The sequence below is a fragment of the Ambystoma mexicanum genome, chromosome 3q, assembly GCF_040938575.1.
Source record: "Ambystoma mexicanum isolate Mex_15411 chromosome 3q, UKY_AmexF1_1, whole genome shotgun sequence".
Classification (NCBI taxonomy): Eukaryota; Metazoa; Chordata; class Amphibia; order Caudata; family Ambystomatidae; genus Ambystoma; species Ambystoma mexicanum.
The window spans coordinates 63,352,566-63,378,735 of record NC_090926.1 but is presented as its reverse complement, the minus strand read 5'-3'; the positions used below and the strand labels follow the sequence as shown (position 1 = coordinate 63,378,735).

The 26,170-nt window shown below is 50.6% G+C and overlaps 1 protein-coding gene across 5 annotated transcripts in view; it reads left to right on the top strand.

Annotated features, from left to right (window-relative positions):
- Window positions 1-26,170, top strand: part of LOC138582116 (zinc finger protein 154-like) — a 282,557-nt gene that overhangs the window by 156,843 nt on the left and 99,544 nt on the right. Inside the window, exon 3 of one of the 5 annotated variants that reach the window (XM_069653100.1) lies at window positions 21,970-22,404. The exons of the other annotated variants lie outside the window; for them this stretch is intronic. Coding sequence (XP_069509201.1) covers window positions 22,272-22,404 — 133 coding nt within the window. The 5' untranslated portion in view covers window positions 21,970-22,271. The remainder of the gene's footprint in view (window positions 1-21,969; window positions 22,405-26,170) is intronic. 5 annotated transcript variants of the gene reach the window in all.

Sequence of the window (26,170 nt, the reverse complement as noted above, 5' to 3'; positions counted from 1 at the left end):
CAACTCGTCTGTGAGAATGTCAATGTTATGATGCATGTGTTGGAATTCTTTTTGAGTGCTCATGTCGCAACCACAGAGACGGCAGAAACAAACTTGAGTTCATGCCTGTGAACTGGGATGTGTCAGTCAAGGCTTGAATAGCTCCTGGCATAGTATCCTGAAAGGCTAGAAGTGATGCAGTCTGCTTAGTTGCTTTGGAGTGTGTTATGAGATAACAATCTTCACTGCTTGAATCTTTGATTCAAATGTTTTCCAAACGTGACAAATCTAGGCTCAAATTTGGAAACCACAATGGATTCAAATTGGTACTTGGCCATGGTAGGAATTTTAATCTTGATTGAATAGGTGGATTGAATATAAACCCACAACATCTAACTTGTGGACTTGCAGTGATCCTATTTGGTACCCCAACCTCAATGTGGCAGCATGAGATATTTAAATGCACAAGATAGGAACCATTTGATAACAAGTGGCACCCTTGCATTCACGTAAAGTGTACAGTGTTAATTCAGGACTTGATGGAGGAACACAGGCATGAGTATATGGTATTATATGGGGTTCCCTAACTTAAGTGTCATTAATCAAGTACACATTTCCCCAGGAGAAAGACACTTACGCAGGACATTTAAATGCCAGAATGAGCCACAGCGAGATGCAGAAGCTGTCGGGAGAGAGGTTGCCGATGCAGAAGGAAGAACGCCAGCAGAAGCCAACGCGTGAAGAGACTGTGTGAGGTTTTGTAGAGTGCACGCAGCAGGAAGCAGAGTCGTGGACGGCATCGGGGGTGGGGGGAAGCCCAGCCATGTGGGAGACATGCTCCCAACCCAACATGAGCTGCCCAGGTGTGCGGGAGTATGCATCGGCTCAACAGAGCCTGTGGAGCTCCAGGGAAGTATCGTGCAGACAGCTATGCGAGAGCGGTCAATGGTCTAGTCAAAGCGCAGAAGGCCCGTCATAGCAATCAGAAGTAAAGTGGATTCGCCAAAGGAGACCAGTGAGTTGACCTGAAGTAAAAGGTAACCCTGGGTCGGTACAAGAAAATATTTACAGTAGCAGATAACTTTGAATACCAAACCAGTAGAGTAAAGAGGCAACTTGGGCGCAATTCTCCTTATATGAGATAGCAAATTGAGAAAACCTGTAACCCTCATTGCCAGCAGTCAAGAGACTATAAAAACAGGCAGCCATTGTCGAACTCTCCTCACAATGGACACTGGTGGGGAGAACTCTGGAACAAACATTGCCCCTAACAGAAAAGACAAATTGTAGTTGTAGGAGATTTTCTTCCTGGCTGGCAAGTACACCAGGAAAGGGATCAGTTGTAGTTAGTCTTTGCAGGCGAGTATAAAAGGAAAAAAACAGTTGTTTTGAAGAAGTGTGGTTGTGGCTGAAAGGTGTTGTGGAAATATACTTTATCATCCTGGTTGTTGTGTAACAATACATTTGCTGTGCTGTCCTGACAGTTATTCCATTGGAAGACTATTGTGGTAGCCTTATATCTTCTTTACATCTTGGGAAGAGCACTTTGTGGAGGAAACTGTTGCTTGGATTTTGGACTTGGATTTTGGAACACGTGTTTTGTAAAAGAGACATTTACTTTGCCAAGTGGAAGAAAATAATGATTGGAAAAGAAATGTTGTGTTGGACTGAATAGAACTTTGTTGAATCAAACTCTTTGCTGAATTGATCCAGGGGACGGGAAGCAAACCCTGGTCACAAGAAGTACTTTGGTGAAATCTTAAGTCTGAACATTTGCACTGTTTTTTTGAACTCTCATCAAATCTATTTACCTTGTACACTTTGGTGATATGTATTGGTGTGAGGGCCAGATACATTTGGGACATTAGGTCATCTTTCTTTAGTTTTAGTTTGCTAGCTAGGAACCTTATCATTAGGATAGGGACAGATAGGAATTTATCTGACCCTTCTTTATTTTAATAAACATGTCAAACATTGAGAAAACTATAACTTTGTGTCCGTCTCACATTTCTGACCCCTCTCAACGGACACAGATTCCTGTAATCTGAGGACCCGCGTGCTGCTGGGTTGGAAAGAAATCGCTGCAAGGACAGCTTCTCCCGATATCCTTCAGGCTGCAGCCCATCTGATGGGGATGACTACAGTGAGTGCCGAGCAATGTGCCCACAAGGAAATCACCCCCTCTACTGTTGCAGGTGGGCCGATTAGCATGGAGAGTGTATGCGCCGCACCCTCCCACCCCCTTTTTTCCCAGGCCAAACAGGTGAGGGGTGGGAAGAAGAGACTGGCACGTCTCTCCCGCACGATAGAGGCCCCGGGGCCATGGCAATCCTTTTGAGGGTGTTGGAGTGCTGAGATTTGCATGGGGGTGGTTCCTGGTGTGAGAAATCAGAAGGTGTCTCAACCACTAGTCCCCAGGGATTCATCCAGGTGGCCAGGACAAGGCCATCGCTTTTGGATCCAGTTCCTGGGGGTGGACCAGTGTGGGAGGATCACCTGGGTGAGTGGTCTTTGGGGAGTGGGAGTGAGACACCCGATAGCGAGACACGGTGTCCCATTCCCTGTTACCCCTTTACCCCATCCTATCAGATAGGATACGTAGAAACTCTAACCTCCAACCCCCTTTTCCTACATGAACACTTGCACATGGACATCCCGCTCTGGGAGAAAACAGACTAACATCCGGGCAGTATACCGGACGTGTGCCAATACAATGGTCAGGTGAGGTCGGGCAATTACTGACCATCACTCACATCTGACTTTCATTAAGCTTCCCCACACGGATAAAAGGCGGAGCACGAAGCACACTCTGAACGAGGCAAAGCACATAAGGAAACAGCAGTTTAGAGATGGTGTTTGAGGTCACCCCTTACGTCTCAGCCGTTTTCCCAGGCAAGAGCTATGGAGGGTCTTTGACCTTTAAGTCGATGATTATTGCCTCAGCTACTTTCACAGCTTCAGTCTTGGTAGCTGCACAACTCTCGTCTCTGCTTGTTTTTTTGTTGCAAATCGTTTTCATTGACACTGCACGGATGGGTTTGCGGACGTCGCCACTGCCTATGGTTTCTCTCGCTTCTGAGTAGACCCAGTGCTTCTTTTGCTACTTCCGCGAGTAGACGCTTGTCCTCGCTGTTATTACGTTTTTGACCCACCAAAGCGACAAGTGAGCCATCAATTTTGTTGTTAAGCTCTTGCACGAACTCTTTGTGGCAAGTGTTGTCGCATTCCATATTTACTAGCCTGGAGTTCATCATTGCAACCAGTGCCATCTTAAGCCTTTTTGGGGCCCTGGGCATGGACACCTTTGGGGCCCCCCACCACAAAACCAAAGGAATTAAGTGTTCAAGAATATCTGGTGTCACAAAACCCCCCAACCCCACCGTGATCATAACCTATAGGTTGATATGCTGCCTTGAGCATTGATAATACGCATGTTTACTCACTTTAGGTCCTCTTACCCTCTTCATTCTTGCTCTATTCAGAATGATAAACAAGTAGCATTTGAAGGCCAACATTACCAATCTACAAAGAGGTTACTTCTTTTCTAGTATAGAAAAAGGATACTTTTTATCAATAGCATCCGGGAAGGTATGCAGCCTGTGGTATTAATGCAGGACTGTATGTAAAAGGTACATGTAACCCAGAATAGGCAGAAAACTCGCATTAGCTGCATCAGATAATGCAAAAGTGCTCTAGCATGGATAGAGTAGACCAATTGTAAGGAAGGAGAAAGCTACACATAGAATAGCATGGATAGTGAATGCAGATTAGAAGCTACCAGGTGTATCTGTCCAGAGATTAGAAGTGTGTGTGGTGTGCAGTATATCAATGCTCACTATTATAGTGGACACAACCCAATAGCCAGTGAAACCATGAGTGAGGCTTTTATCAAGATCATACCCTGAGAAGGAAATCACTCTGAAGGGCTGTTCATTTTGAAAAGTTTAGGGACTGGCGATTCTGAGATGTTAGGCACTAAAAGATTAAACGAGAGGCCCAGGATCACACATTGCTTAAGGGGTGAAGCTGGGATCTGTGCAAACTGTGCACTTTCTGCATTTGAACACTTTCTTTTCCAGCTCTTACCATGTACTAAACCAATCTAATTTTATAAAACTGACTTGCAAAGTACACAAATCACATTTCCAAACCTGACAATTTGTTAAACCAAAATATTACAGAAGGGTGTTGCGCAAAATAGGAATGATTCTAGCTTAATTCTCTCCATCATCAAGGGAAGAATTAAAGTACCAGCATACCAATCAATGTGATTTAACAGATTTAATCTAGGTATGTCTTTTGTACTTTTAAACTTTAAATACTTCCAAAACAATGGCTTGTGAAATTGTCATTAATAAACGTGCAGAAAAACCTTTGACTTTATTTTGTGTCAAACGAGCAGACCTTAAAATATGCTTGCCTAAGGCCTACAACATGTGGTCTGCTCTCTCCTGTCTACCAACCCTTCCACTCAAATGGCCTACATAAGAAGGAATATCAAGTAATGAGCTAAACGATGCCACCAGCATGCAAGAAGGCAAACCTCACAGAAGACAGCACAGTAATGCAAGAGATATTATATGATTTGACCAGGATTACTGTGTCATCTGCTGGCAAAGCCAGGATACAAGCATGAACACTTTAGTTCCACAGCCTTGATTTTGGATACTTGTTCACCTCTTGGACTAACAGTTTATGCTCATCTTTGGAGGGCATTGCCTAGGTTTTAGAACGCCCCATCTGAACAAACCAATTTCTAGACCACCATACGAATGACATGTTAGTTTTTATAGCAACCCCTATCTGGTGCAGGAACATTGCTGATAATAGAACCACTTATGCTGCAAAACCAAGTACGTATGCAGGTAGGTTTATAAACTTCAGACATAGGAAAGGTTCAGGCAGCCTTGCTCGAAATTGCTCTTCTAATCTTTCATATGAACACATATCTCTGCAATGAGTGCTTAACACACTGAGCTAACTTCTGAACCATTGTGGCACTCAATTTATCAATATGGATTTCAACTTTGGCGATTGCACATGATCAACATAGTTACCACAGGAAGGAAAGAATGCTACAGAAGTTGCGCCATACGGAACACACAAATTATGTATTCAACAGTGAACAAAGAAAGCATTACATGATTAATTGATCAAGGCAGAATGTACTTGCCAAAACAACCAGGCAATAGGTTTAGCGGCTCAGCAGCACGCCATAAAATCTCCTGGCGTGTGCTATTCAAGTCTGGTGAACAATGGAATCTTACTTTAGATCAGGCAGCATTGTGGGGCCCCCCACCAAGGAGGGGGCCCCGGGCAAGTGCCCCTTTTGCCCTCCCATAAAATTGTCTCTGATTGCAACTAGTGTTATAGACTGCGTCACAAGGACGTTGCGTACCTGTTCGTCCGGTTGAGGACCTTGAAGATGATGCCAGGCTGTCAGGAGTCCTGCGGTGATGTGGTTGATGACGCGAGAAGCCAGCCCAGCTCCTGCCTGAATGGAACCAGGTTGGAGATGAACCAGCTCCCAACGCCACGAGTGTGCTCTCCCCTGATTAGCGTGGCGTCAGGACAGTGCAAGCACTGACAGGGGGAGCCTTTCCAGATGACGATACTGAGTCCCAAGGAAGACTGGATCCGGAAGATGGAAGTCCCAAGGATCAGGACACAGTGGAAGTTGGTTGGAGGCTGGATCCGGCAGAGTAAGGTAGTGGGATTGCCCACAAGGTAGGCACAAAGGCAGAGGGAGGCAGAGCGGGCAGGCAGACAAGGTGCAAGAGCAAGAGGCAACTAGTAGACACAGAAAGGGAACCACCCAACTCAGAAGAAGGGAAAAGGGAGCCCCAACTACAGGACAAGGAGAAGGGAAGACAGGACAATACAACTTCAGGTTGTACCAGGAGGGTACCAGGAACAAGAAGAACAGGAATCGGGTAACAGGTAAGGAAGGCACAAGGAGCCGGCGCGGAAACACGATCCAATTCAAACCGCGTTGAGCGGCGGTTTGAATGAATGACCGGGCTCCTTAAATAGGACTACCAACACCTAGGAGGCTTGGAACACAAGCCGTGCTGTCTCCCATGCGTTGGTTGGCTTGGAGAGAGGCGTGGACCGCAAGGTCCTCCAAACCGAGTGCCCCGTGCAGTGCGCATGCGCGGAGAACGCGAAACGGCCGCCCACGCATGCGCAGACCAACATGCCCAGGAAAGCCGGAAGCGCCTGAGGACCAGGACAACCCAGGAGCCCCCAAACGAAAGCGCGGGTACATCCTCCAGGATGGGGCGCGCCGCTTCAAGTAAGTGGACACCAATGCGGGCGGCGTGACACTATGCCCCCTCCCAGAAAGACCCGTGGTCCCAGGCTTCCAGGGACAACGAAGGAAAAAGTCACGAACAAGACGGGGCGCATGCACATGATAGCGCGGCTCCCAAGTGCGATCACAAGCAGGGTAACCCTTCCAACCAACAAGGAATTGGAGCACGCCCCGACGAATCCGTGAGTCACATATTTCCTGCACTTCAAATTCAGGGACCCCCTGTACTTGAATGGAGGATGGCCGAGGACTGGAACGCCCAAAGACATCCTTGACAAAGGGTTTCAAAAGGGAGACGTGGAACACTGGATGCACTCGCCAAGATTGGGGTAACACTAGTCGAAAAGCAACTGAGGACAAACGTTTAGAAATCCTGAAAGGCCCATAGAATAGGGGTGCCAATTTGGTGGGCAGATTTCGTACTGGCAGGTTCTTAGAGGACAACTGTCATGATCTCTGCTTCCAAAAGATCAGGACTTGCCCGACTCCCTTGGCAGCAGACCCATAACCCCGGTTCCGAGTGCCAGCCCGTCCCAATTGGGACCTTTTGGACCCTGTCCTGGCGCCAGTGGCACCAGGCTCATAAAGATGCCCAGTCCCAGCGTTGGAAGCGCCGGGCTCATAATGCTTGGGTGGACTTACCTGCAGCAGACCATGCTGCTTACTTACCTGCCAGTTGAACCCCTGATCCTCTTCTGTTTGGGACTACTTTTCCTGTTGGGTGGGGCAGGAGCCACTCCCTAGGTTCAGAACACTGGAACTCTTCTGGAAAGCAGGAACACTTTTCTTACCTAGGCGTGGCTGTGGAAGGAGGGACCTAAGCACTACAGGAGGCTATTTAAACCACACCCGATGGATGAATCTTGCTTTGCGTTATTCTGCATTCTCTGCAGCAGAACGCTCATCGTGTCTTCTGCTTCTGATCCTGGGCCTAAGGGAACAAAGGCTTACCATCCTGGAATCCAGTCTTCAGCAGCACCTGTAAAGACAAAGAAAGAACAGGTTAGCACTACGGTCTTCAGTGGCAGCGCATCTCTTACCTGGTCCATCGGCTGTCACCAACGCCTCGCGCTGCATTCCGGCATCTGAAAGACAAAGGCTTACCTACCCTTCGCATGCTCCGGAGGTCTTCGCACTGCATTCCGGCATCTGAAAGACAAAAGCTTACCAGCTCTTCGCACGCTCCGGAGGCCTTCGGCGCTGCATCCCGCATCTGAAAGACAAAAGAAGGTGCGTTTAAAGACATTGGGCAACTTTATTACTCACGTGCCATTACTCCTTCCCACACCGAATCCAGTGGGTATTCCAGCACCCTTCAGCTTCTCTAAAACTCTGAACTTGTACCTGCAAGATAAAAGGGACAGTTAGTGCGCATCGTGAAGCAGGCTACAAGCGCTTACTTACGTGCTTCCAGGCGCTTCTATTCCTCACGCGGGTTCGATCCTCAACTCTCATCAGCCCGCCATCCGCCATCGCCGGAACCCTGCAAAACAAGAGATATCATTACAAAAGACTTTTAAGACATTTGAAGTGCCCAGAACTTACCGTTCGTGCAGTTAACGACGGACAGCAGTCCTCTGAGGTCAAGAGGCCTGCACCCTTATCCAGTGAAGAAACTGGTTACGGCACCCTGCCCTGAGGCAGATGGAGAGCTCGGCGTTCACTTACCTAAGGTGAGGGCGTTAACCTTTGGGGTTCTAGAGGAGAAGAGAAAGGGAAGAGGAGAGAGGCACCCAATAACCCCAGTTCATTAATCCCATATTTTCTATCTGCAGACATCTTACTCTTCGAGTCAGACATACAGTGCACAGAGGTCCAGCCCAAAGAGCCAACCGTGTGTTACACATCACCTTTGAAGATACGGCATTCACCCAGTCAAGACCGGCGCCTCTGCGGGAATCAGGTGAGCGTTACAACAACCAAACCAAATCGCCCACCCAGAAATCCAGCTCCGTGGACCGACCCTTGTCTGCCTGCTTTTTCATGCACTCCCGTGCCTCAACCAGGGTACCCCGGGCCAGGTCGTGCTGCTTTTGGATGCCGAAAACCAATTGATCCGCAGAAGGAACAGCACTGGGCAGTACTGGACTAAAAGGAACCAACTTGGGATGTAGTCCAGTAGAGCAAAAGAAAGGGCTGACACCAGTAGCAGTATGCGTTGCGTTGTTATAGGACACCTCAGCCAAATCAAGGTTCTTCACCCAGTTGGATTGAGTAGCATTGGCATAACAGCGTAGGTACTGCTCAAGAGTTTGGTTAGTTCTTTCCATCTGTCCGTTTGTGTGCGGGTGATAACCAGAACTCAAGGCTCTGCGGATACCAAGATGATTGCACAATTGATGCCAAAATGAAGAGAGAAACTGCGAGCCACGATCTGAGATGATCTTCTCCGGTAATCCATGCAGTCGGTAGATGTTGTGTAGAAATGCCAGAGCCATCTGAGAGGAGGTAGGTATTTTTGAAAAAGGTATAAAGTGAGAATACTTTGTGAAACAGTCCACTACCACCATAATGCAAGTGTTGCCCTCAGAAGGCGGGAGCTCGACAATAAAGTCAGTGGCGATGGTGTGCCATGGGTAGGGCGGTGTTTCAGTAGGCTGAAGTAATCCCAAAGGTTTTCTCCTTGGCGTCTTAGTCTGAGCGCAGATTGGACAACTCTCCACATACCTCTTGATCTCCTTGGCCCAACCCGGCCACCAGAATTGTCTGGAAACCAGCTCCTGAGTGGCCTTGACGCCACGATGACCACCGACTTGTGAATCGTGAAACCCTTGGAGGATGTCTAACCGAAGTGAACACGTCGGTATGTACAGACGTTTCAAAAAGAACAGAAGACCGTTGCGTTCAGTGAATTGTGGTCGCTTCAGAATGTCGGCTCGATCTGGGTCCACCAGTGTTTCTTGTACTATTCTCTGCAGATGAGGAGAAATCGTCAAAAGAAAATGCTTAAGAGAAATCAATGGAGTGTTCAAACTGCAATCCTTCTCTTCCTTCTCCAGAGAGCGCGATAAGGCATCAGCCTTCAGGTTCTGAGAGCTGGGGATGTAAGAAATGTTCAAGTCGTAGTGAGAAAAGAAAAAGGCCCACCTGGCCTGGCGAGCGGTGCGACACTGCAAGGATCGTAAAAACTGCAGGTTGCAATGATCAGTACGGACCTCTACAGAAAAACGACCACCCAGCAAATGGTGCCTCCACTCCTCAAACGCAGTCTTGATGGCCAAGAGTTCCTTCTCTATGACTGCGTAGTTCTGTTCACTCGGAGCGAGCTTTCGTGAGAAATAGGCCACCGGGTGTTCTTCGTCAGATATTGGATGCTTCTGTAAGAGAACAGCGCCAACAGCGAAGTTGGAAGCATCAGCCTCAACGATGTAGGGCATCTCGTCGTTGGGATGACGTAAAACAGGAGCTGTACTGAATGCCGTCTTCAAACGGTTGAAGGCTGCTGACGCCTCTGAATCCCAAAGGAACGGAATCTTAACGCTGGTCAAACGTGTCAACGGGGCCGTGACACGAGAAAATTGAGGAATGAAGCGCCGATAAAAATTGGCGAATCCCAAGAATCTTTGGAGGGATTTCAAGTCGTGAGGTTGTTTCCAATCTTGGATTGCTTGTACCTTATCAGAATCCATGTGGATTCCAGCCTCGCTGATCACATACCCCAGAAACTCCATCTTGTTCCGATGAAATGAAAATTTTTCAGCTTTGGCGAACAACTGATTCTGTGACAGACGTAGAAGGACCTCAGGTACATGGGAAACATGTTCCTCCAGATTGTCTGAGAAGACCAGGATATCATCCAGATAAACCCAGACCCAGATGCCAATCAAGTCACTGAAGATGTGATCCATAAACCGCTGGAAGACGGCCGGGGCATTACACAACCCGAAGGGCATTACCCTGTATTCGTAATGCCCAAATGGAGTCTTAAAGGCCGTCTTCCACTCGTCGCCCTCCTTGATTCTGACCAGATGGTAGGCTCCACGAAGGTCTAGTTTGATGAATACTCTGGCTGACCGTAATGACTCCATGATGTTCCGAATCAAAGGTAACGGGTACCTGTCCCTAAGGGTGATGTCATTCAGTTGACGATAATCGATACATGGGCGTAGAGTGCCCTCCTTCTTCTTCACCAAAAACAGCGGGAATCCCGCGTGGGATTTGGAAGGTACGATGTATCCCTTTTCAGCACAGTCATCCAAGTAGTCCCAAAGTACCTGTCTTTCGGTCTGAGTCAAGGAATAAACCTTCCCATGAGGGATCACCGCACCCGGGATCAGGTCAATGGAACAATCAAAAGTTCTGTGAGGTGGAAGGGGTATGTCTCCAGGCTCAGAAAACACTGTCCTCTGGTCAGCATATGCATGTGGAATCTGGGACAAGGAACACAAACCAGATGGGTTCTTACCAGAGGTAAGAGGGGTTGAGGTTGGTGGCTTCAATGACGTGCCGGAACCACAACATTCCTGAAGACAAAGAGTAGAGGTAAACACTAGAATACGAGACTCCCAATTGATTGAGGGATTGTGTCGCTGAAGCCAAGGTAATCCCAACACCACTTGATATGAAGGTGACTTGATGACATCGAGAGCAATTCTCTCCTCATGAGCCTCGATTCACAATTGCATGCCAACTGTATGCAATCGTATGGGTCCGGAAGATAAAGGTGTACCATCAATGACCTCCACAGGTATCGCATTCCTTCTGGTAAGCAATGGTATGCCGCTGTTGATGGCGAATTCCTTATCAATATAGTTACCGGAAGCCCCACAATCCAACAATCCATGGACATCAATTGTCTTCTCCTGCCACTTCAGACTGATTTTCAAAATCAAGACGGCTGGCTGCATAGGTGGAAACGCCGTATTGGCACAAGAAAGGACTTGTAGCAAAGAAGGACCTGTCGTAGCCTTTCCAGTAGACGACAGGTCTCCTAGTTTCCCCCTTTCTTGATAGGACGCAAAGGACAGGTACCCAGATAGTGACCGGCAGCTCCACAATATAGACACAATCGCAGACTTCTCCTGCGCTTCTTCTCTTCTTCTGATAAGGGACCTCTTACTGCACCCAATTGCATAGGCTCAGTAGAGGAATCCGAAGGTACTGGCAGTCCAGTCGGTAGGGTTGAAGGCCTGGGGAACACCTTCTCAAACCAACGTCTCTCACCCTTTCTCTCGGCCAATCTCTGGTCTATCCTCAAAACGTGTTCAATAAGTTTCTGAAGATCTTCGGGTTCAGGAATGTGCAACAACTCATCCTTGTATTCCTCTCTTTCTCCAGCATGGGGTCTGGCATGGATTCACATGCTCATGAATATTCCCCGTCGTCAGGCTGGGAATCCTCGGTAAAGAAAAAACCAGTATCAGTTTCGTTTCTGATCTGTCTTTCGTAGTAATAACCAATCACTGGTCTCTGCGTCATACTGACCACAGCCAATGACTGCCCTCTACCTAAGCACCGCCTCTGGCAGCCATCTTCAGATTTTTACCGCACGTTCATGTGTTGGGATCCTCGTGCTATTGCTCTCGAGCGTTAGTGCTATTTTTCGCGCTTTTCACAAAAAACTTCGATTCTTTCGGTCAAAAGAGCCTCAAGCTCCACCGATCCTACATCCGATCAACGGGGACCCGTGTCGGATTCATCTGTGCCCCTCAAGGGTGAAGATTTCGTCGAGCTACACTTCGGAGGACTCCAGAAGCTTCTCAGGCCCGGTCTCGGAGATGGCCCAGGAGAAGGGAAGCTCGACGCCCGGAAAGCTGTTCAGGGTCTGCCCTGGATGCCAGCTGCAGAACGTCTTCAAGGAGGACGAACACTCTTTCTGCCTTTACTGCCTTCATGAGGACAAGACGCACGTGGAGAAGGACTGTGCGTTTTGCGGCAACATGTCGGAACGGACCGTGAAGGACCGCCATCAACGTCTCGCCAACTGGCTGGAGGGTAAGAGCCCGTCTGGCGAGAAGAAGAAGAAATCCGAGCGGTCTTCTAAGACCTTTGAGGGCGCCCCGGCGACGGGGGCCCAACATAAGGCCAAGCACCGCGAGTCCGCTGGCACCGGGAGCGCCGAACGGTCGGGCTCTACGGGCGCCAGGCAGGGCGCACCCTCCCCGGCACCATCAACCACGAGCCAACGCTCTGGGTCGGGTAAGAGGAAGGCCGAGCACCCGGCGAAGCTCCTGGAGAGGCCCCGGTCGAGCTCTAAGGCAGAGGAGGAGCGTGGCAGTGCCCCCTCCCTCAAGGATAAGGCGGTGAGCGCACCTAAGGTGGTGAAGGCCTTGATCCATCCGACCAAGCCCTCTATCGAAACGGTCGCGGCGGCCCTGGCTCAGCCTGTGGTGGCTGCACCAGTGGTGGCGACCTCAGGGCCCAGAATCTCCCTGCCTCCTCGGAGGGAGTCTTCCTTTGTGCCCATCGATAGGACCCCCGTGAAACCCTCCGTGGGGAAGAAGAAGGGGGGGCAGGGCGTCGTCGTAGATTCGGCCTCAACCTCAGAAGAGGAGCTGATCGAGGTCTTAAGCCACGGCCTAGGCGTGGAAGAAGGCCAGCCCGTCGGAATGGACCCCGACGCAGGTGATGACGACGACATCGTCGAGGATACCGACGGGGCCCCTGCTCGCCCGTCGGATTCCCCTCTGCCAGCGCCGCAAGACAACTCGGCGGCCATTTTGTTGGCCATACAGTCCTTATGCTCCGAGATAAGGACGAGGCTACCGTTACCGACGGAGGAACCTCTCCCGTCGGGGGATCCAGAACCGGGACCTTCTGGTGTTCCCCCTACCAAGAAAAGAAGGATCCATCCACCACCTCCTTTTCAACCGTCGCGCCCCTTCCAGCCCTCCTCCCCGTCCACCCGAGGGGATGATACGGGGACTGACCGGCAGCGACGGGTACGGACGACGAGGCATACGACGAGGATTTTCCGTCGTCGCCTCCCACCAGGGCTTCTCCGCCCGACGAGATCGGATCTTTCCACTCCATGATCTCCAGGGCTTCCGAGCTTTTCCAACTCTGCCCTGAGGAGAAGAAAAAGGAAGGCTTCCTTTATCAGCGGCGCGAGGCCAAGAGGAAGACGGTCCTCGCAGTGCCTCTGTTGGACGACATTTGGGATGAGGGCCTTTCCCTCCTCAAGAACCCTTCCACGACGCCAGCTAGAAGAGACCGGTATGAGAAAAAGTACCGGGTCCCGGACACGGCCCCCCTATGCCTCCGGGCGCAGCCTACCCCGGACTCCGTCGTCTCCGCGGCAGCCAGGAAGAAAGCGGGGGGGGTGCGGCCTCCACATCGACTTCCCCGCCGGACGGCGAGGGAAAGAAATTGGATGCTATGGGACGTAGAGTCATCTCGTCGGCAGCGACGACGATTAAAGCGGCCAACGCCTTGGCTATCGTGGCCCGCTACGACAGGGAGCTCTGGTACAAGATAGCTCCCCTGCTGGATTTTCTGCCGGACGACAAGAGGGCGGAGGCCCTTGAGATCCTGCAGGAAGGTGAGGTGGCCTCGGACCACGCCATCACCGTGGCGACGGACATCGCCGACACTGGGTTCCGCCAGCTGGGCAACGGCGTTTGCCTTCGACGTCGTGGATGGCTCAAAGCTACGGACTTCCGGCAGGACGTCCAGACCAGAGTCCTGGACATGCCCTTCGACGGGAACAACCTGTTTGGGAAGACAGTGGACGATTCCCTTCAGGCCATCAAGGCGGATACTGAGACGGCCCGGGCCCTTGGAGTCCTGCAACGACGGACGCCCTTTCGGAGCGGCGGAGGCAAGGGCGCCTCCAAAGGTTCCGGCGGCGGTTTCGCTTCCTACCGTCAAGCGGCCCGCTCGTCGTCGCAAGAGGCCTACAGAGGACGAGGCAAGTCTAGCGGACCCCGCCGTCGTCGCCAAGGAGGTCAAGGCGGCAAGGCCGCGTCCAAGCAGGATTGAACCGGCCGTGGGGTCGGGCCCCCACCGAAGCACCCCGGTGGGAGGCCGGCTGGCGGGCTTCGTCAGCGTGTGGGAGTCCATCTCCACCGACCGTTGGGTGCTGGATGCCCTGGCCCGGGGCCACGCGCTCGAGTTTCAAAGAAGGTGCCCGCGCGTCCCCCCCGTGGCCAGGAAAGAACTTCACGTCCCTCAACTTCTCCTGGAGGTAAAGGCGATGCTCAGAAAGGGCGCCATCGAACTCGTCCCAAAGAGGCTTCGGGGCTCCGGAGTCTACTCGAGATACTTCCTCGTGAAGAAGAAGACGGGAGGATGGCGCCCCATCCTAGACCTGCGACGTCTGAACAAGTTCATCAAGGCGCAGAAGTTCCGGATGGTCACCCTCCAGCACGTCCTGGGTCAGCTGGAGGAAGGAGACTTCCTATCGTCGTTGGATTTGGAGGATGCCTACTTCCACATTCCCATCCTAAAGGGGCACCGAAAATTCCTCAGATTCGTGGTCCAAGGGCGTCATTAACAGTTCAAAGCCCTTCCCTTCGGACTACGGTCGGCACCTAGGGTATTCACCAAGTGCCTCGCACCGGTGGCGGCGCAGCTGCGCCGCGAGGGGATTCACGTCTACCCCTACCTGGACGACTGGCTCATCCGCGCCAAGACGAGGGAGCTCGCCGTGGTCCACACGGCAAGGACCGTCCAACTCCTCACGGACCTGGGATTCTCCGTGAACTACGCCAAATCCCACCTGGTGCCCGCGCAAGTCGCACTGTTTCTGGGAGCGAGGCTCGACAGTGTCCCTTCTGGCCTCCCCGTCGGAGGAGAGGACCAGGACCATCTTGGGCAAGGTGCAACGGATGTTGGTGGCCGACGCGGTCAAAGTGAGGTCCATCAAGTCCCTCCTCGGGATGATGTCTTCCTGCATCTACCTCATTCCCATGTGCAGGCTCCGGATGCGCCCGTTGCAAGAATTCCTGGATGCGCGCTGGATCCAGACGACGGGCAGCTTCGAGGAAAGGATCAAGCTCGACGAGAGTTTCCGACGAGCGATACGGTGGTGGGGCACCCGCGCGCATCTGACGGCGGGCATGGACTTCCAGACCCCAGCCCACCAGGAGACTGTGACCACGGATGCCTCCCTGGAAGGGTGGGGAGCGCACACCGAAAATCTGCACGCAAGGGGACTCTGGCTCCCGACGGAGAAGTCCCTGCATATCAACGTCCTGGAGCTCCGTGCAGTGTTTTGGGCCCTCAGGTCCTTCCTTCCGTCCCTCAAGGGCAAGGTGGTGAGGATCTTCACCGACAACACCACCACCATGTTTTACATCAGGAAACAGGGCGGAACCAGGTCCCCAGCGCTGTCCAAGGAGGCGCAGGACCTGTGGCATTGGGCCGTCGCCCAGGGGATTTTTCTGGTGCCGTTTCATCTGGCAGGGATAAAAAACACCATCGCCGACTCACTCAGCAGGGAGCTGCGCTCGTGCCACGAGTGGGAACTACGGCAGGATCTGGTGGATCGCCTCTTCCGACGGTAGGGCACACCCCAGATCGACCTGTTCGCGACGGCGACGAACACCAAGTGCCGGAGGTTCGCCAGCAGGTTTCCCCAGACGAGGAGCATGGGCGATGCTTTCTCGTTCCCCTGGGAGGGCCTGTTCCTCTACGCGTTCCCTCCCTTGCCTCTGCTAATCCGGCTCGTCAACCAGCTCAAGAGGTCACGGTGCAGGATGATCCTCGTCGCACCTGCGTGGCCGAGGCAGATATGGTTCCCGGACCTTCTGGACTTGTCAGCGTCCCCGCCGATCAAGCTGCCGGCGGACGCGGATCTACTCTCCAGGGAAGGAGGCGCCATCCTCCACCACGACCCGAAGTCGCTGAACTTGCAGGCCTGGCTCCTGCAGCGCTAGAGTTTGGAGGATACGACATACCGGCCGATTGCAGAGAGGTTCTTGCAAAGGCCAGGGCGTCCTCGACTCTTAAATGCTACGGACACAAATGGAAGAGGTTCTCTGTCTGGTGCCACGCACATAAGATTAACCCTCTACGGATTACGGCTCCCCAAGTACTGCCGTAACTGCTGACGCTGGCCAAAGCTGGTCTGGCACACGCGTCCATCAAGATTCATCTTGCTGCGATCTCCCGATACACCAGAACCACGGGGCGGACGTCCTTGTGGTCTCATCGTCTGGTGAAAGAGTTCATGAAGGGACTGTTCAGATCGTTCCCGCCGGTGAAGGCTCCGGCCCCGGCGTGGGAGCTCAACGTGGTGCTGACCAAGCTCATGGGACCTCCGTTCGAGCCTCTGCACTCGGCCCCGTTGAAGTTTCTATCGTGGAAAACAGCTTTTCTTGTGGCCATCACCTCCGCACGACGAGTGGGAGAGATCCAGGCCCTTTCCTGCAAGGCCCCGTACTTGACTTTCCACGACACGAGGTTAGTGCTCAGGACGCACCCCTCCTTCATGCCCAAGGTACCGTCGGACTTCCATCTCAACGAACCCTTGGTGTTACCTGTGTTCTTCCCGTCGCCTTCATCGCCGGCTGAGAGGCCTTTGCACTCGCTGGATGTAGCTAGAGCGCTGAAGTTCTACGTGGACCGCACGAAGGGTTTTCGGAAGACGTCACAACTCTTTGTGAACTTTGGACCTGTCAATCAGGGGAAGGCTCTCTCGAAGGCTTCCATCTCCAGATGGCTCTCCGGCTGTATCATGTGGTGTCACCGGTTGGCAAACCGACCGCTGCCTGGCCGTCCGAGAGCCCATTCCACCAGAGCGATCGCAGCTACCACGGCGTTCCTATCTGGTGTGCCCCTGCTGGACATATGCAGGGCTGCTACGTGGAGGTCGACGCACCCCTTCACGAAATTCTACTGCGTCGACCGGGATTCCAGGGAGGAGTCCAGGGTCGGCCAAGCAGTGCTGCGCAACCTGTTCGCCTGAGGTGAGCCTGGTGAGGAGGTAAGATGCTTAATGTTGAGTTGATGTGATGCTTAATGTTGAGCCTTTGCCACCTCCCGTGGTTGTGCATGTGTGTACTGCTATGTATTCTTTATTCATGAGCATGTGAATCCATGCCAGACCCCATGCTGGAGAAGGAACAAGTTACTTACCTGTAACTGTTGTTCTCCAGCATGGGTCTGGCATGGATTCACATGCGAACCCTCCCGCCTACCCCTCTGCGGCTCTTCACTTGGTCATACTGCCACTTCACGTGCTTCCAAATCTGAAGATGGCTGCCAGAGGCGGTGCTTAGGTAGAGGGCAGTCATTGGCTGTGGTCAGTATGACGCAGAGACCAGTGATTGGTTATTACTACGAAAGACAGATCAGAAACGAAACTGATACTGATTTTTTCTTTACCGAGGATTCCCAGCCTGACGACGGGGAATATTCATGAGCATGTGAATCCATGCCAGACCCATGCTGGAGAACAACAGTTACAGGTAAGTAACTTGTTCCTTATCCCCGGCGAAACAAGGTCTTCTGTGTTATCTCTGGCCATAGGGAATCAGTCGCCAGTTGACGGAAACAGCCGATATAAGTTATAATATCGGTATTTGCCTGTTGAATATCCATCAATTGATTGTGTGCTGTGGAGGCCACATTAGGAGACTGGAAAACTTCCAAGAACGCTTTTTCAAAGGCCAAGAAATCGCTAAGAATGGGGCTATTGGTAACAACCAGGGGTGTAGCCCAAGCAAGAGCTTCCCAGATAAATTGCCCAAAATGTAGCCGAACTTGGCTTTATCATTGTTGAAATGAGTCGATCGGTAGAGGAAATGTATCCGACAATGATGGCAGAATTCACCCACACGTCTGGGATCTCCATCGAACTTGATGGGTGCGGTGTGAGCCATGGTGTTTTCAGACTGTGGAGTTGCCCCTATGTTCTGTGTCACCATTTGACGTAAAGTCACATTCTCCTGACGGAGTGCTGTCATCTCAGCATGAAGAGCTTGTACTTCATTACGAAGACCTGGGTCCTCTTCCATCTCAGAGTCCGAAGTATCCGAAGGCAGGTGTCTCAATCTGTTATAGACTGCGTCACAAGGACGTTGCATACCTGTTCGTCCGGTTGAGGACCTTGAAGATGATGCCAGGCTGTCGGGAGTCCTGCGGTGATGTGGTTGATGACGCGAGAAGCCAGCCCAGCTCCCGCCAGAATGGAACCGGGTTGGAGATGAACCAGCTCCCAACGCCACGAGTGTGCTCTCCCCTGATTAGCGTGGCGTCAGGACAGTGCAAGCACTAACAGGGGGAGCCTTTCCAGATGACGATACTGAGTCCCAAGGAAGACTGGATCCGGAAGATGGAAGTCCCAAGGATCAGGACACAGTGGAAGTTGGTTGGAGGCTGGATCCGGCAGAGTAAGGTAGTGGGATTGCCCACAAGGTAGGCACAAAGGCAGAGGGAGGCAGAGCGGGCAGGCAGACAAGGTGCAAGAGCAAGAGCCAACTAGTAGACGCAGAAAGGGAACCACCCAACTCGGAAGAAGGGAAAAGGGAGCCCCAACCACAGGACAAGGAGAAGGGAAGACAGGACAATACAACTTCAGGTTGTACCAGGAGGGTACCAGGAACAAGAAGAACAGGAATCAGGTAACAGGTAAGGAAGGCACAAGGAACCGACGAGGAAACACGATCCAATTCAAACCGCGTTGAGACGCGGTTTGAATGAATGGCCGGGCTCCTTAAATAGGACTACCAACACCTAGGAGGCTTGGAACGCAAGCCGTGCTGTCTCCCATGCGTTGGTTGGCTTGGAGAGAGGCGTGGACCACAAGGTCTTCCAAACCGAGTGCCCCGTGCACTGCGCATGCGCGGAGAACGCGAAGCGGCCGCCCGCGCATGCGCAGACCAACATGCCCAGGAAACCCGGAAGCGCCCGAGGACCAGGACAACCCTAGAGCCCCCAAGCGAAAGCACGGGTACATCCTCCAGGATGGGGCGCGCCGCTTCAAGTAAGTGGACCCCAATGCGGGCGGCGTGACAACTAGTGTAGTTTGGTCTTTCACTGTGTCGTTTAGTTGTTCATACATCTTCAGAAACGGAGTAATGGTCATTAACATAGATGATGTCAAAGCAGGATGTAAGTCTTGAATACATTTTTGTTTCCATTTGTGAGACGTTTTCAGTTTTTCTTATATTGGGTCTACTTGGGGCCCTTCTAATTTTTGGATATGCACGCTCCATTATAGAAGATTCCGAACTGGTGTCATCAGAAGAGGATTCAGACATTAATTTGTTTGGTCGTGCACCTCTAGGGAGGTGTAAGGCGGAAACCTCTGCAGTTCCCTCTGGGACCACTGCAAAATATTTAGGACTACAGGTGTTTGGCAGTAAACCCACTTGGTAGCAGTCTGTACTACACAGATTCACTTGGTAGCTGTGGCTGAGCAGTCGGACTTCCCTCAAGAAGAGTTAGGCAGTATGTGGAGTATACAAGATAGGGCAATTTACACAGTAGAACAAGCAAACACGGACAGAACTTCGGTAAAGATATATAGTTATTTATTTATAAAAACACATCTATGAAAACACACTGGCACTAATACGGTAAACACTTCAGGCACAATTACTATAAGAAAAATCAATCCCCCTAACAATAGTTCGACAAGTCTAGGTTCAACGGCACCACTTATTTGCAGACAGAGGCGAATGCTTTAACCTAGATGGCACTCTAGTATTCGTTAGGACGGGAGAGAAAAGGCAGGGTATGAAATCAACTTGGTACCAACACTTTTACGAACAAATGCAAGGCAATAAGGCAAGGTCTACTGTAGATCGCAAAGTTCAGAGGCCAGGCCCACTCGGAGAGAGGCAAGGCGATATGTCCCAAAAAGTATCACAGTGGAAATGCACTTCCAGTCTTTGTTGCAAATTGTTATCGAAAAGGTTGGACTAGTTCAGAACAGAAAAATGAGAAAGCTTGGAGGCGACCCAATAGAGAGGCGAGGATTCAGACACCTCACACTAACCGACACAAGGGAAGCCAGGCGGACACGGTACCTTGTTTGTGGAGAGACAGCTCCGGCGGGGGCAGTTGTTCCTGGTGGTGGATGCACGTCGGGTCTTTGCCAAGAGAAGAGATGATCTTGTCGTCGAAGGAAAGTTGCAGATCGTTGCACCACCAGGGAAGAGACCAGCCGCGAAGTGCTCCGTCACAAGGCACCACCTTTTGGTCGCGTTACAGGGGTAGTGGCTATCCGGTTGCCGGGGTGCTCTGCACGGGCAATTCGACCACTACGTCCTGGAACGAAGAAAAAGCAAAGGGGACTGGTAGTTCCCACCAGTCAGGGGAAGAGACTCTCCGGCGGGGAGATCTCCTCTGTCGTCGGGAAGTGGTGAGTCGGTTCAGCAGGGCTCCACCGGAGGTGTCGTCGTTGCAGGTCCGCTCAGCTTTACCCTCGTCGGATTCTTAGGTCCTGTGGCGACTTCTGAGGATCCAGTCCCAAAAGCCCTGCTTTTATGCAGAAAACCCCCATTCATTCAGCCTAGCTGTCACTCAAAACACGCTAAGTGGTGAGCGGGGTGGCTCACCACTTGGGCCAATCACACCAGAGTGCGACTTGAGTTGGCAAGGCAACTCAGTCCAGGGTGCCTAAACACCCTCCCACACCCCCTGTGGTACCCAGACAGAATGGCACCACTTTGGAGGGCCTCTGTGTAGAGGCCCGCCAAAAGTGGAACAAAGGGCTCAACCTTTGGTTTAGGAGTCACAGAGACGGACACAGATGCCATTTTAAAAACCGAGTTCTGGCAGAAAATACCAACCGATAGATTTATTTAAGATAAAAAAAACGGTGGTATGTTAGAGATTAACGAGAAAAAGTATTAACCTCCAACAATGGGAAGAATCCCATAGGGTTATATTCGGGGTCGAATATAACAAGTAGTTTCCACTGCCACCAGCCAAAACTTGACGAGGGGGGACGGGACAGTGCCCCCTCGAATAACGGACCCAGGAGTAATCGAATTACCCCTACTAGTACGTCCACAATAGGATGGTATGTACTAGTTCTGTTAGTAAATTTAGGTCTAGTAAAGCCAATGGTGACTTTACATGCCCGGGGAGACAGTAGTCAGTCCCCGGGTATGGAGTCTATGATGGAGGTCCGCTAGGACGCCCCAGTGCTACGGCACAGAGGGTGCGGTGTAACACACATAGAAAAATATATGAGACCCTATGGGGTAAAAGACCCCATAGCCCAAAGAACACATTGACATTCAAAGGAATTACACACATTCATGTCCAAGAGTGGGAAAAAAGAGTCTCACTCTTGGCAGGATGGAAAAAAAAAACAAACTCTAGAAATCCAGCAAAGCTGCTGGGGGACTCACTAGGTTAGGAAATTCAGCCTAAACGGAGAATTCTCCATAACAGGAGGCGCTGTTTGTTTTCTTTTGGCTGGTTCTGTTTGATTCTGTTCCAAGTCTGTTACGTTTGTATTTTGTTTGGGCTCTTTATAGGCTTGGGTTTTCCTTAGCCTTTATTGTGAGCAATGAATTCTAGGAGACACGCTATCTTCAATGCGTCTCCGTTTCGAGGTACCACTATGCCATAGAGTTTTATTGTTGGTCAATGATTTTTAGGGGAGGAGCCATGATCACTTTTGCTTTCACATTCGTGTCGGGTTTCCTTGTCACTGTTTGCATCAATTGAAAGTTGTTGATTAGATTGCTCTTTGCTACGAGCTAGATTTAAAGATGTCAGGTAAAGTAAAAGCTTATTCACAATTTCAATTGATTTACTTCTTTCTATTTGTTCAGCATCATGGGCTAAGTCCATTTTTAAAGACTTGTTCAACACGGCTTGGCTGAAGAACCTCTCTGTGATGGGATCAGGGTCAGCAGAGAAGTACGCCGCTGAGGTGGGCTCTTCGGCATTTGATTCGCAGCTGATAGGTTCATGTTTGCAGTCTCATTAGAGTTTGGCCGAGGAGCTCCAGAGGGAGGAGTTTGCGGCGGCCCCTCCTCCGGCACCACCTCTGGCTGGATAATGGCGCCACAGTCGTCCAACCCCGACATTGGACTCAATGGTCCAGATGCCTCGGCTTCGTCATTGATCGACGATGCAGTTGCAGCTTCAGACTCCGCCCCCAGACCTCGGGAAGCATGCAGGCGCTCCGAACAGGGCCTGCCGCGGGATCCAAGGCACTGTCCGAAGTCCGCACAGAAGGCGGAACAAGGTCGTCTTCAATCGTGGTAAGATTATCCTTTTTCATATTATGTGTGCACCTCTCACCTTTCGTTTAACTCGTCAGGCAGGTCAAACCAATCTCGCAGTTACTGTTGCTTGTGTGTGGGGCCGAGGACAAAGGCGAGTGCAGGGGCAGTGAGATTGTGGTCTTTTCAGTAAGCATGCTGATGCTTATGGGATGGTTTTGGGGGGGGTCAAAGAACATTTGCCATTTGTGACCGTGACAGTGGAAGTCCTAGATAAAGCATGCATGTGTCAAGACTCGAAGATCGCGAGGAATATGAATACCTCCGTCCCTAAGCAACCAACAGCGAAATACCAAAATACTCGCTGTTCTAAGATTAGGGCCACAGGAACAGGAACACCAGATAGTACAGTACAGAGTAGGTATGATGATTCTTTATAGCACAATAGTCTAAGCACCTACCAGGAGCTAGAAGCTTGATGCTGCAGGGAGGAAATCTGGAGTGGCAGGATATTGTAAGTGTAGATACCTGTTCCCTCAGTGGGTTAAGCAGTGGAGACAAATAAAGCAGCCTGTAGAATGTGCTGTAGCTGAAATAACACACTGGAAGCACCTGATGAAACTTAACAGAGTTCAGCGTGGTAGTTTATATGCCAAGAGAAGATTCTATGGACAAATTCCGAGTTCCGAGTAGTCTAAAGCAAAAGGGGAATCCGAAGCAATGCGTAATACAGTCCGTGGTCAAGCAAGTAGTCCAAAGAACAAGAATACATGGTTTGAGGGATGCGGCAAAAAGGAGTCCAGAAAACGTAGTCCGTAGTTGAAATCACCAGTAGCAAAAAGAAAGAACATGAAAAGCCAAACGCTGTAACAATACAGCTGAGAAGCGCTGTTCGGCGGATTCACAGCTGAATTATATCATGGTGACAAATCCTGTGTCACGTGAGCCTGCGGCGTGCATAACATGACGGGTGCCTTAATTCGTTGCATGCAGGTCCAATGCCAATGAACACGGCTGTGGGCGTGACTAAGTCCAGCATGGCGTGTCACATGTTTGCAGTGGTGAAGGATCGTCCTTGCTTCCTGCATCGCGTTACCAAGGCAGCGCCTCTGCTCAATCGCGGCTAAGCACGCCATGGGAGTTGCCACTTCCTATACAGACTACGTGCTTTCCAGTAACGTCTTTTCCAGTGACCCATATGCCTATCCCGAACTGAGGGAACAGACCCCTGATGTGGGTGCAGAGTACGCAATGACTTATGTTTCTCGAGGGACCTGGGGGAAGCATCTGAGTCTGCCTGTGGGTATGTGTGCATGACCGCATGTCACTCACTTGTGCAAATTGCGGACTTGCGGGTACTGAGCATGGGATTCCCCTGCGTATCTGAAGCTGTGTAAGCAGTTGCTGGGTTTGAAATGTCTTTCCCTTGTTCCGACTTGAAGAACAACGAAGGGTCTCCATATTATTGAGCTCCGAGCTCCAGCGACTCCAAAGACTCTGCGGACTCTGCGGCTGCTCCGACCGGAAATGAGTCTTTAGCTGGTCAGGCTGTGGTTACTCCGCCTCCAGGATGAGAAAGGGAAAAAATACTGGTCACTCCACACTCCACTCCAAAGACTCTGCAGACTCTGTGACCGCTGCGCTGCGCGGTGGGAATGAGTCTTTAGTTGGTCAGGCTGTGGTTACTCCGCCTCCAGGAAGAGAAAGCAAAAAAATACTAGTCACCCCACACTCCACTCCAAATACTCTGCAGACTCTGTGGCTGCTGCGCAGCGGGAATGAGTCTTTAGCTGGTCAGGCTGTTGTTAATCTGCCTTTTTATGTAGTTGAGGGAGTCCAGAATCACAACATCCTCCTTGTTCAGCTTCCTTTCAACTTCTGCTCTCAAGGCTCCTCTCAATTCCTTTTCTTTCCGAGAATAGGCAGAGGATTCGGGATCCGGAAGATTTATTTTAAAAAAAATTTAATTTCATGCTGTGCTCTCATGCCCCCCCCCTCTCCTTGGGATGCGCAGCTCACCCCACAGTTTGAAGCCCTCTGCTCTAAACCATAAGATATAGCACTGCTTGTAGAGGATTAATATCTCCTTGAGGGTGTATCCTGCAATGTGACGAGCAAAGTTATACAGAAGTTGAGTCAGTAGTGCAGCTTTCCTTTTTTTATTCGTAAAAATATGTGGATAAGTAGTCTCTGCACTCATTTCTAACCCAAGATAAGGGTAGTTATCTACGTATTCTACATTTCCCCAAGGAAGAATAAAGTTTCACCCTGTTTACATGCTTTCTGGATATAACAAGGGTCTGGTTTTCTGCACATTAATTTCAAGATTGTTTTCGTTAGCATATCCGGACAGGGAATCCAACATTGATTTAGAACCACTTAGGGTATGGTAAAAAATGACGAGGTTATGTGTGTACAACATGCCCGCGACTCTCGTTTGACCATCCCTAGGGGCACAGTTTGAGGCAGTCAACATCCTCTCAGGGAGGTCTGAAATATACATGCTAAATAGCAGGAGGGATCTGGTGATTTTTCGAAAAGTCTGTGACGGAAGTGTTTGCATGATATATGTATACCACATAGTGAGCTGGGTGTTGCAGGGGACACCCCCCAGTCTTTTTTAAAACTTTTTTATATAATTACCTACAATGCTACCACCAAAGGTTTGAACTTTTGGTGTTCGAACCTTTGGTGGTAGCATTTTTCGGACTTTTTGTACAGTCAGACCTATTTTTCGCTCTGATCGTATAATTCCAGCAGGAGAGCCAGCACACAGCCCTGCTCGACTCCCCTGCTAAGAGGCACCAGTGAAGACAATCCTCCGTCCTTGTCCAACCAGACTCTTGCTCCCATTTCTTCGTTGAGCTTCTGGGTGATATCTAGTAGCCACCCCAGGCAACCCAAAGATTTCATATTTCCCCAGAGTCTAGCTCTATTGACTAAATCAAATGCTGATTTAAAATCGACAAATGTTATGTACAAAGTTGGTGCCTCTTTTTGTATGGCCTCTAGGATAAGCCAACCAAGGAAACATATATTGTGTGTGGTTGATGAGCCGGGCCGGAACCCAGTCTGTAGAACATACACAAACTTCTCGGTTGTGGCCCAGGACTGTATCTCTTTTAAGACAAAGCCTGCAAATAGCTTCCTAGTCATGTCCAACATGGAGACCATTCTGTAATTCTCCAGCATGGCCCTTTCACTCCTCTTCTAGACGGGGACAAGTAAAGACTGCCTCCGTGAGGTGGGATGGTGTGCTCAAGACAAACTTGATCAAATAAGGCCTTCAGGTAGCCAGCCCATCCTTCGGGATCATGCCCGAGGTCCACGTTAGCTAATCCGTTTGGGCCCGGTTGGTGCTCAAGATGACTTTAGCTTTTTAATAGCTACCAATATGGTCTCAAGGGTAATATCCAGTGGCCAGATTTCTCTATTCCCAGGATTGCGAGGGACAGTAGGCGCTACCATTGAGTTCATCTTATTGCCTACAAAACTCAACAATGTACTTTCGCCAATAGTGTTGAGGATTTGTTTTTCCTGTCCCTTAGCAGTAGTCAATACCTGCCATAATGATCGCGTGTTGCCACTCCCAAGAGCTCCAATCATCCGTTGCCACTGTGTATTTAAAGCAAAACCTTTCCAATTTCCAAGCCACCGTCGGTAGCAGTTCTTATTGATTCCACAGTGGAGTTTAAGGCTCCATATATAATTCTGTTATATATGTTGTTGTTAAACTGCCATGTATTTCCTTATTGCTTTATTGTGTATATACGTGTGAGGGACTGAAACCTTTTGTGAGTGTTTC